The sequence below is a fragment of the Rana temporaria genome, chromosome 2 (assembly GCF_905171775.1).
Source record: "Rana temporaria chromosome 2, aRanTem1.1, whole genome shotgun sequence".
Taxonomy (NCBI): domain Eukaryota; kingdom Metazoa; phylum Chordata; class Amphibia; order Anura; family Ranidae; genus Rana; species Rana temporaria.
The window spans coordinates 208,155,406-208,167,951 of record NC_053490.1 but is presented as its reverse complement, the minus strand read 5'-3'; the positions used below and the strand labels follow the sequence as shown (position 1 = coordinate 208,167,951).

The window sequence follows — 12,546 nt, the reverse complement described above, 5'->3', positions numbered from 1 at the left end:
GTCGAGAAAGAGTGCACAAATTGCAGCTGCTTCAGGTTTTAATACCAAACGTGTTTATTAAATCAGTCAATAGTGATTTATGATCATTTTCCTTTCAGAGCAGCTACACTCATTTAATAGACCAGATTTTCTCTTCAATGGAATATTCCATCTTTTTCTGTCATATTACACTAGGCTGCAAGTCCCTTAGAGCTTGATTATTTTGCATCAATTATGTAATAGGAAAGTTGAAGCTACCTACTGAGGCTATAGACCTCCTGCTTACATCACTAGATAGCTCATGAATATTCATGGGTCTCAATATGAAAGGTCTTCTCAGTGTCAGCTTAGAGAAGGATAGCATTATTACAGTAGAATTATTGAATGGGGAACATTTTGGAGTATACAGAATTCTTGGTGATATTACTTTGAAAGTCTTATTTACTGTAATATATTTGTTGATTTTAAAGTGTCATTCACAGGGTATGACAGATGTGGCAATTATGAGTGCTAGAGGAAAATTAGAATTTTTTTGGTATGCTAGGAAGGGCTGAAGACATGAATAATTCCTACACTAGCAAACCAAGAGGGATTGCATGATTTTAATATTACGATTGCAAGTGCTTGAGCCAAAATATAAAGCTGAATTTTTTATTCTTCAAGGTAGTGAAATCATAAATAATACTTACATTGACTATCCAATCGGGATTACAAGCTTTCTATATTACCAGTGCTGGTTCCGCCATAACAGCCCATACAGCATATTAGGGCCCAACGGTTTTGTGGGGCTTGATGTTACATGCTAAAATATCAATGATAACAACCTTACATCTAGAATTTTAAACCTAGTGTTTCTGCACCACATTGTAAATGTTTGGCACCACATTGTAAAAGGAGTTTTGCAGATGGTTTAAGCGCCAACAATTAATTGAATAAAGGGGATGAAAAATGTATAATGACTGATTAGCAATATTGGTTGTATTTTGTTTACATAAAAAATGTCTTATGGAATAAATAAAAATATGCCAAATTAAATATTATCCCAAGGACTGTACATTATTAGGTACATATAGAAGAAAGGAGAATTTACCATTAGTTTATAAAGGGTTGCATAAACTAGCTGTAGGAACCAGCTTCGAACAGTAGAGAGCTTAATCTTCTGTATAAGGGTTTTTCTTGCCTACATTTATTAAAAGAAAGTCAAGACATCACATGGTTTTCCCTCACAGGGGAGTTTCAGCATTTCAGCTTACACTTGAAGTGCTGCTGACCTGGCCTCATACTTGAACCCTTTTGTGTCCACCAGACAGTATTTTCAAACAAACTTTGTGCGTATACCTAGCAGCTACCTAATGCACTGGCTTCAACCTCTCTCCTAGGTGGTGCCCTCCTGACTCCTGGGCAGAGACCTGCCCACACTTGCCCAATTAGTGTGAGGATTGTTCACAAAACCTGAACTGAGGATTAGACACTTAATCTCTCCCAAGTCTCTACAGAGTCTCCAGACTCCTGGTCCCAAACCAGGTTTTACCAGCTATTAAGGAAACTTGAAAACAGTTTCCTCTATATTAGACAAAGTGCCTGGATAAGAACTATTTCCACTCTGTGACAGAGCACAGGACTATCACTACAGTAAAAGTGGTTAAAGCTCATCCCTTAGTCCCACCCTCTTCCACCTATTCTACAATTTCCATTTTTTTACTTTTTAATTCACCAATGTCTGTTACCATGTGTCCATCACTAATGTCTTTTCCAAGAGTGGAGACTGGTGATCCAGTGCTACAGTCTGTGCTTGATGTGCTTGCACTGAGGCCTTGTACACACGACCGAGAAACTCGACGGGCGAAACACATCGTTTTGCTCGTCGAGTTCCTTGTGAAGCCGTCGAGAAACTCGACAAGCCAATTTTCTCCATTCCGGTCAAGGAAATAGAGAACATGCTTTCTTTTTGGCTCGTCGAGTTTCTCAACAGTTTCCTTGACGAAAATGTACACGCGATCGGTTTTCTCGGCAAAAAAATATCTCCCAGCAAGTTTCTTGCTGGTTTTTGCAGAGAAACTCGGTCGTGTGTACGAGGCCTTAGTGATCCACTTATTGTGACATCATCAACATCCTCATGCTGTGCAGTTTTCAGGACCTGGGAGGACCCCACAAGTAGAAAGTCAACATGTTCACATAACCCAGGCAGTGATGTGGGAACCCAAATAAAGACCCTCCCACTCTGCAGTTAGAAAAGTGTCAGGGACCCAGGGCATCACATGACCATGTATTTAGGTATTAATAGGGACTAATAGATTAGGATTCTTTTTCTGATTGGTTAGGAAGGGATTGAAGGCTTAGAGGTTGGGGCAGGATTTAATGCCCAGAAATCAGCTTTTAAACTATGGAATGCTTTAGAACATGAGGTTGTAATACAAAAATCGTAATGGAATTGTAAAATGGACTGAGCAACTTTTTACAAAAACAAATATATAATTACTGAAGATGAATACATCAATATTTTATGCTACCCAATTTCTCTTGTGAGGTCGGGAAGGATTTTTTTGCTGAATTATTGCAAAATTGGCAACAGTTGTCCCTCAAAGAGTTATGAGAGGCTGCGCTTGATAAATATTAGTCCTTTTTCAACCTTATTAACTATATAACAACGATGTAAGTAAGAGATTATTTGGGGTAAGGGTCACAATGGATGCTGAGAGGCATCAGAAGACCCTTTATATTTCAGCAAACATAGAACCATCTCTCCATTTTCTTTTTTGCTGGTCTGTGCAGCTGCAAAGTAGTTCTGCATATAAAGCAGACCACCAACTGTGCTGTGCATTCTAGCAGTAGTGTGTACTATATTAATATTATGACACAACTGAAGGAGATTGTAATAAATTAAACGCATCTAGATCAATATCCCCAGTGAGGGCCTATTCAAAAACAATCTTGGTTTTAATATAGTTTTTCCAATATTTTCTTTCCTACAGAGAGAATAACCCAAGTAAAAACAGACATTTATGTTACAAGCTTCGGACCAGTATCAGATACTGAAATGGTAAGTTAAAGCATCATAACCATTATAATTGCATTATTATTAATATTATTATCAATGCTTTTCATAGGCTGGCACTGATCTAAATTATATACTGTATTTTCCGGCATATAAGACGACTTTCTAACCCCTTAAAATCTTCTTGAAAATCGGGGGTCATCTTATACGCCGGTAACCTAACCTTACCTTATCCTAAAGACATGCAGAATCGCGGCCGTATGTTTTTTCAAAAGCCGCGCCTCCTACGTCTTCTGTTCCGTGATAGGCGGAACACTCAGCTTCCCAGGAGGCACTGTGTTCAGTGTCCGCCTATCACGGAGGCCCTCTCGTCCTCAGACGAGAGGGCCTCCGTGATAGGCGAACACTGAACACAGTGCCTCCTGGGAAGCTGACTGTTCCGCCTATCACGGAACAGAAGACGTAGGAGGCACGGCTTTTGAAAAAACGTACAGTACGGCCGTGATTCTGCATGTGGATAAGGTAAGGGCACAGCAAGGGGGGACACGGAGCGGAGCACGGATGGGGAGAACAGCACAATGGAGGGGTAATGTAATGTAATGGGGCACAGTCTGGCATGTGATGGGGCACAGTCTGGCATGTAATGGGGCACAGTCTGGCGTGTAATGGGGCACAGTCTGGCATGTAATGGTGGCACCATGAGGCAAGGCATGACTAGTAGGAAGGGGGTAGTCTTATACGGTGAGTATATCCCAAAACCAACATTTTGGCTGGAAAATTAGGGGGTCGTCTTATACGCCCAGTCGTCTTATACGCCGGCAAATACGGTAATACCCAAGTCTGGACAATTACAAGAATTGGAAACAATCACACGTTTACTGATACTCTTGGTCTTCTGCTGATACGTTTTTTATTTAACAGATTGCAACTGTTTTCCCATAAGATAAGTCCCTTAGCTATACACATAAAGCTTTCTCATGTTGAAAAGGATTGTGCAAAGCTGGAAACTGGCTGCTTTTTTATCATATCAGTTTGATGCAGACCCTGCAAAAAGGTGCCTGCACTACAACTAATGTGGTATTTTCATATGTTTTCTGCTGACAGAGTTTCCCTTTTAGCTTCTACATTGTATAGGGCACCCAGTAAACTCACTAGCAACGCCAGTTGGAAAAATGTCTAAATCAAGGACAGGCAGCAGTAGAGCTGTTAAAAATTGCCAGACAGTACTGGGGATCAGAGAGGAGCAGCAATTTTTTTTTTTTAACCGTAATTCTATAGATTGCTATTTAGTAGCTCACCAGCATTTTTCAGCATTAGCAGTTCTTTGTTGGAGTATAACATCTTAGGACCTTGGTGTAAATTCTAAGCCCTCATACCCATTTTACCACCCAAGCCAGAAAGTTATCAACATTGTAATTTAGTATACACAAGAACTCTGTAAATTTAATACAAACTAGCTTTTTTGTAATCACAAACCTCAAACCTTTTTAAAACAATCTACTGAGCTGTGCAGCGCTACGAATAAAACACACAAAAAATAAAAATTAAAAATAAAATGATGAGTCCAAAGAATGATCAATCGAAGTGACGAAAGGGTTAAGCTGACTCCTGGAACCTCAGTGAGGTGTTCAGATACAAAACTCCTTAAAACACAGCAAACAGATATCCTTGAATAGAAGTGCAAGCCGCTCACCTGAACGAATGGACCTGTGTGTGAGCAGCAGGTCAAATGCGCTGTCCCTCAACTGAGGGGGTATAGATATAATGATGCCTCCTCGGAAGGTCCTTTTCTCCAAACGACTCCTGAGGATGGGTGGTCATCCGATACACTCTCACATGGGATGGTGTCATGGAAGGATATAAAGCAGACACATAGGGCCAAATCCTCAGAAAACTAGCGTAACTTAACTTTTCCGAGTTAAGTTACACGGCCCTAAAATTTCTACCTAAGTGCCCGATCCACAAAGCACTTACCTAGAAATTTCAGGCCGTGTAACTTAAGTTTCTCCGTCGCAAGGCGGTCCTCCTCTCCGGGGGCGATTACAATTTAAATGAGGCGCGCTCCCGCGCCGGCCGTACTGCGCATGCGTGTAATTTTCCCGACGTGCATCGCGAAAAATTACATTACGTCGGGCTTTGTGGATTGCGACGGGACAATAAAGTTGCGTCCGGTAAAAAAAAAGTTACGCGCCGGGAAAAAAAATCATAATTTTAAAAAAATCGCGCCGATCCAAAAAAAGTTCTGTTTTTACAAGGTGTTACTAGTTTACACTTTGTAAAAGCAGAACTAATTTTACGTATGCAAAACGTAACTTACGCAGAAAACACAAAGCTAAAAAGCTTTGTGGATCTGCCTAAGTACTCATTTGCATACGCAAAGTGGCATTTCGACTCGAAATGCCCCCAGCGGCGGATGCGGTACTGCATCTTAAGATCTGACAGTGTAAGGCCCCGTACACACGGCCGAGGAACTCGACGTGCCAAACACATCGAGTTCCTTGGCCAGTTCAGCCCTGAAGCCGCCGAGGAGCTCGGCGGGCCGAGTTCTCCCATAGAACAACGAGGAAATAGAGAACATGTTCTCTATTTCCTCGCCGAGGTCCTCGTCGGCTTCCTCGGCGAAATTGTACACACGGCCGGGTTTCTCGGCAGAATTCAGCCAGAAACTCGGTCGGAAGCTGAATTCTGCCGAGGAAACTGGTCGTGTGTACGGGGCCTAAGTGTCTTACAGATGTCAGATCTTCTGCCTATCTTAGGAAAAATCCTTTTGAGGATCAGATCCAAAGATAGGCACAGGGATACGCAGGCTGAACAGCAGTTCCGCCTGCGTATCTCCTTTGAGGATTTGGCCCATAGTGCTCTCCGTATGATCACAATAACAGTAAAATGTATTAAAAAGATATGGTACTCACAAATATAGCACTATGTCCTAGTGCATGGAAAATGAGCGTACAACATATAAAAGACCAGGTAGGTGGCTGTCCTGACATCAAATGAAAGCCCCCCGCACGCGTATCGTCCCAAGGAACAGGACTTCTTCAGCGGATCCGTTCAGGTGAACGGCTTGCACTTCTATTCAAGGATATCTGTTTGCTGTGTTTTAAGGAGTTTTGTATCTGAACACCTCACTGAGGTTCCAGGAGTCAGCTTAACCCTTTCGTCACTTCGATTGATCATTCTTTGGACTCATCATTTTATTTTTAATTTTTATTTTTTGTGTGTTTTATTCGTATCGCTGCACTGCTTTTTTCTATGTACTTTGCTCAATGATTTATTCACCTTCAGTGTCCAGCTGCTTTGTCTTTTGTGTGTTCCTTTGCGCAGTCTGCTTCCTCTATTTACAATCTACTGAGCTGGCCAGAACCAGTTTTGGAAGGAGTCTATTTAACGTTTTTACAGCTCTTACTGTGAAGAAGAGTTTTCCCTTGTCCTCTGTGATGACTTTAACCACTTAAGTCCCGGACCATATTGCTGGTCAATGACCGGGCCACTTTTTGCGATTCGGCACTGCATCGCTTTAACTGAAAATTGCGCGGTCGTGCGACGTGGCTCCCAAACAAAATTGGTGTCCTTTTTTCCCACAAATAGAGCTTTCTTTTGGTGGTATTTGATCACCATTGCAGTTTTTAGTTTTTGCGCTATAAACAAAAATAGAGCCACAATTTTGAAAAAAATATGAATATTTTTTACTTTTTGCTATAATATATATCCCCCAAAAATATATAAAACAACTATTTTTTTCCTCAGTTTAGGCCAATACGTATTCTTCTACATATTTTTCGTAAAAAAAATCACAATAAGCATTTATTGATTGGTTTGCGCAAAAGTTATAGCGTTTACAACATAGGGGATAGTTTTATGGCATTTTTATTAACATTTTTTTTTTACTAGTAATAGCGGCGATCAGCGATTTTTATCGGTACTGCGACATTATGGCGGACACTTCGGACACTTTTGACATATTTTTGGGACCTTTTGGCATTTTTATAGCGATCAGTGCTATAAAAATGCATTGATTACTATAAAAATGCCACTGGCAGGGAAGGGGTTAACACTAGGGGGCGAGGAAGGGATTATTTATGTTCCCTGGGTGTGTTCTAACTGAAGGGGGGTGTGGGACTGACATGGGGAAATTACAGATCGCTGTTCATACATTGTATGAACAGTTGATAAGTGATTTCTCCCCCTGACAGGACTGGGAGCTATGTGTTTACACATACAGCTCCCGGTTCTCGCTCTGTAACGAGCGTTTCTCGGGTGCCCGGCGGTGATCGGGTCCCGCCGGGCGCACGCGTCGGCGTCAGGGGCAAGCGGGGGGCGTGCGCGCCCCTATTAGCTGAACTGCGAAATGACATAGATCTACATGATCTCGCCCGGCAGAGCCGACCTGCTGCCGTGTAACTAAGGCGGCTGGTCGGCAAGCAGTTAAAGTAAATAACTTTACACCAAATTCTATATATGTACTTATGTATTTCTACATGTTGATCATATGCCCCCTAAATTTCCTCTTCTCAAAAGATAATAAATTCAGGTCAGCTAATCTTTCCTCATAGCTGAGCGCCTCCATGCCTCATATCGGTTTGGTTGTCTTTCCCTTCACTTTCTCCAATTCCCCAACATCATTTTTGTGAACTGGTGCCCAAAAGTGAACTACATATTCCAGATGAGGTCTTACCAATGATTTGTATGGGGCAAAATTCTCTCTCTCTCTCTCTCTCTCTCTTTCTCTCTGGAGTCCATACCTCTTTTCTAGAAGAAAGGATTTTGCTTGCTTTGGAAACTAGAGCTATTGCATGCTATCATTAAGCTTATGATCTTCTAGAGCACCCAGCTCCTTCTCCACCATTGATTCCCCCAATAGTACTCCCCTTAGTATGTGTGATGCGTGCATATTCTTAGCCCCCAAGTGCATAACATTTGCCACATAGTCTCCTAATTAAACAATGCATTGAGGTTGGATCTTAAGTTGGAGACATCCTGTAAGGATGCTATTCCACTACATAGCTTGGTGTCATTTGCAAAGTTTGAAATGGTGCTTTTAATTCCAGACCCAATATCACTTATAAATATATAAAAAAGTAAGTGTGCCAAACACTGAACTTTGGGGTAAACCACTGATAACCCTAGAACGTTCAGAGTATGAATCATTAACCACTACTCTGAATTTGGTCTTTTATCCAGTTTTCTATCCATTTACAAGCTGATCTTTCCAAGCCTGCAGACTTTACCTTACGCATTAGCCGTGTGTGGGGAACCGTGTGAAATGCTTTTGCAAAATCCAAGCATACTAAATCCACAGCCACTCCTTTGTCTAAGGTTTTTCTTACCTCCTCATCCTAGGACCATGTAGTAATGGACATGTAGTTTTAGATGATTTTTTATAAGTGACAAACAAATGAAAAGCTAGATCTAGCTAATAACTAATAAGTAGTCAGAGCAACAGTTTTAAAGGTTTAAACACTATGAATAAAAGCTGACTACTGTGTAAAAAAAATGTCACCTTTGTTTTTACCATCTTCACCTTCATTTTACATTGTGGTTGCTGGTATACATAAAAAAGTAAACAAACACCTAAAATGATATAACCAATGTGTAGTGCTACCTACAACGAAACAAATAAATCAAGTGTCTAGTATATCATGTGAAAGAATCTAAATACCAAAAAATACAATAAATAAGAATTAGCACTCCCAAAAATTATAAATAAATCCAGTCCTTTACAGAATGATCATGTTAAAATATAAAAAATACATTAGCCACCAAATTACATAAGTTCACAGTCAAAATCTTCCACTGCCATTAAGTCACAGAATTACTGTATAAGTGTGTATGGAAAAACACTCAACAGAGAGCTAAGACCTTTTTATTATAAAAGCCCATTCAATTAATTTGACCTAAGCCTCTCGTAAAGTTTTTTCCATGGACAACACTTCTAATCTTCAAGTCATATTGCTTAATATAATATAATTAAATCCAACAGTGTGATACCATTTTTATTTTATTATTTATTAAAATCAATTAAAATCATGATAACATATGCACTCACATGTCCAGGTGCTAAAATGACAGCAGTAAAAATGCTTGGTCCTATATACCCGGCGGTTGCATCCTAAGTAGTAATTGAAATGAACCTCGTCTCTGTCAAAGCAAATTTCTGCTTGCACAGCTCTCTCTGTTTCCCAACAGAGATGGGGATATCTCTGTATTAAGGGATATAGGGATCTGTTGCTGTTGGGAAGACATATCCCACAGAGATTCTAGACATTTCTTGGATAACAGTGACAGTATCTATTAACTATTGTGCTGTACAGGCAACAGATGTAGTATCTGAGTTGTATTCAACACTAAAGGATATGTTAATACTGACCCTCGCATCAACTAGAGAGATATATTGTTTCTGGATAATGTTTTTTGCAATCTGTTTCCAAGTGTGCTGGGTACAGGCACTTTAGGAAAACCTTGTTAGTAGGAGTACTTAAAGCTAATACATAGTGGTATGTATACATATAGACAGGGCTATATATCACATAGTAACATCATTTGATAGTATAAGTACTTTTTTTTGCAGGAATATACGATTGATGTGTTCTTCCGTCAGAGCTGGAAAGATGAGCGGTTGAGTTTTCAGGGACCCATGCAACGACTTCCTCTGAATAACTTACTAGCCAGTAAAATTTGGACACCAGATACATTTTTCCACAATGGCAAAAAGTCCATTGCTCACAACATAACCACTCCCAACAAACTGCTACGTCTTGAAGATGATGGAACATTACTTTATACTATGAGGTAAGATGTATTTACTATTATTATATTTAACACTATGGGGTTGATTTATTAAAGCTGGAGAGTGCATTTGGTACAGCTCTGCATATAAACCAATCAGCTTGCAGGTTTTTGTCAAAATCTTAATTGAATAAGCTGCAGAAGATAATTGACTACCATGAACAGCTTGACCAGATTTGGCACTCTTCCATTTTTGTAAATCAATCCTTATGTTTACTTAATGCAGAGGCTTCAATGTCACAATTCCAATGCAGAAAACTAAGGTAATTTGGAACCTGAAGGTTTGAGTTGAAGGGAAGGAAATGGAGTATAACCAAATATCAGTCATTCATCTGTTAATTTCTTATTCTAACCTTCACTATAAAAATAAAACTGGTGAGAGGTTGCAGCATTACATTTGTATTTACCATAGCAGACCTTTCAACAGCGGCGGCTGGTGCTCAACATTTTTTGGGGGGGGCGAACGAAAAAAAAAAAAAAAACAATTGCAGCCTCCCTGTGCCCATCAAATGCAGCCACTGTGCCATGCCATCAAACGCAACCACTGTGCCATGCCATCAAACGCAGCCACTGTGCCATGTCATCAAACGCAGCCACTGTGCCATGCCATCAAATGCAGCCACTGTGCCATGCCATCAAACGCAACCACTGTGCCATGCCATCAAATGCAGTCACTGTGCCATGTCATCAAACGCAGCCACTGTGCCATCAATTGTCACCACTATGCAATGCCATCAAACGCATTCACTGTGCCATGCCATCAAACACAGCCACTTTGCCATCAATTGTCACCACTGTGCCATGCCATCAATTGTCACCACTTTGCCATCAATTGCACCACTATGCCATGCCATCAATTGTCACCACTTTGCCATCAATTGTCACCACTGTGCCCATCAATTGTCACCACTGTGCCCATTAATTGTAGCCACTGTGCCCATCAATTGTAGCCACTGTGCCCCACAATTGTCGCCACTGTGCCCCGCAATTGTCGCCACTGTGCCCCGCAATTGTCGCCACTGTGCCCCGCAATTGTCGCCACTGTGCCCCGCAATTGTAGCCACTGTGCCCCGCAATTGTTGCCACTGTGCCCATCAATTGTAGCCACTGTGCCCCGCAATTGTAGCCACTGTGCCCCGCAATTGTCGCCACTGTGCCCCGCAATTGTCGCCACAGTGCCCCGCAATTGTCGCCACTGTGACCTGTAAAATGCTGCCACTGTGACCTGTAAAATGCCCCCCCTGGCACTTACCTTTCTGGGGTCAGCCGTGCTTCTACCGTCCCTCGATGTCCCTCGTCCAGTCCCTCGTCTCGCCCTCGATGACGCTTCAGGTTACCGATTACCAGAATCAGATTACCTGATTGGCTGAGACGCCTGTCAGTCTTATTCAAGGAACGCACCGCCGGTACGTCCCGAGGATAAGCATTCAGGAACTAGACTACAGCCTCAGGGCCGCTGGCTCTGATAGGGACTTCCACACAGCCAACCAGCTGCCATTATTCAGCTGGCTGGCGCTCAACATCCGGCCAGCTGAATAGTGGGCGGCAGCGGCGAAAATATATAGATTCATACAATGCATGAATCTATATATTTTAGTGGCTGTGCAAGAGCCAGAGGGGGTGGTGCTCCGGCGCCCCCTCTATGGATGAACCGCTCCTACCTTTCAACAGCTATTGGGCCCAGAAGCATAGGGGGCCCCAAGCTTTTTTGTTACATAATGCATTATGCACGGAGCAATTGTATTGTGCATATGCATTTGGATAGCATGTATCAAGAGGGACCACAATGAGTGGAATAAATCTGCAAGGAGATGCAATATGTAGAACCATACATATATAAATGAAGAAAAATATGATTTTGGTGATTAAAAAATAAGGTGTTCTTGAATAAGGGTTAATATTTTTTAATGACGTATTTAGCAGCATAATGATATTAGGAATTATAGCTTTTAACCACTGGAAAAAAGCCCGGGACCTCATTCAGTCTACATGTAATTGCTATTAAAGCAATTACCGGTAGTATATTGTGTCTTTACATGAATTGCCTCTGTGATGGTGATTGGTTTTGCTATGGGTGCATCATACATAGTTACAGTCTCATAAGACAGGAGAAAAAACTGCATATGATCAAGTGGGACATGCTACACAAACAACCCTATTGATAGTTTTTTCAAGTGGGACTAGGACTGAATATGGATTAAAGAATATCTAAAGTAATTTTTTTTATATTATATACAATTAGATTATTTTTATTTGGTGCCGTCTATGTCCCATTGGGATATTTTCCTGTACTTCCTGTCCTGTGTCCTGTCCTGTGTCTAGAAACAACAGGAAGTGAGAGAATTTTGCTCTAAAATAAGGGAAATAATTTTCTATTTCCCCTTTATATCTATTCTAGTGACAAGTCAAAATGTTGGACTCTTTTTCACTATGTCACAGGACGAATAGCTAAAACCTTCAAAAAGGTTTTAATGTATTAGGAGAAAGACTTAACGTGTTGTTGTTTTTCTTTCCTTCAGATACAATAGTGATCACTAAAAATGGGGAGCAGGGTAAAATGCTTTTCTTCTGTCCAAAAGTGACTGCTGATATAATTTATTTATAGCTCCACTGTACCTATTTTAAACAAAGTCATGTTAGGACCCTTGTTGCGGGGCATTGTTTTAATAAAGTTGTTGTACATTTGAAACATACCTCAAACTCAAGTCACCAAAATCGAATTGATCTTCATTGAGCAGTACACAAGGCAGTTTTAAAGATGAATTCGGCCAGCTTTGCATTACTCT

General features: G+C 41.0%; 1 protein-coding gene across 1 annotated transcript in view; it reads left to right on the top strand.

Moving 5' to 3' along the window:
- Nucleotides 1-12,546, top strand: part of GABRA5 (gamma-aminobutyric acid type A receptor subunit alpha5) — a 294,907-nt gene that overhangs the window by 52,309 nt on the left and 230,052 nt on the right. Inside the window, exons 4-5 of the mRNA XM_040336317.1 lie at nt 2,952-3,019; nt 9,543-9,763. Of these exons, the coding sequence (XP_040192251.1) occupies nt 2,952-3,019; nt 9,543-9,763 (289 nt within the window). The remainder of the gene's footprint in view (nt 1-2,951; nt 3,020-9,542; nt 9,764-12,546) is intronic.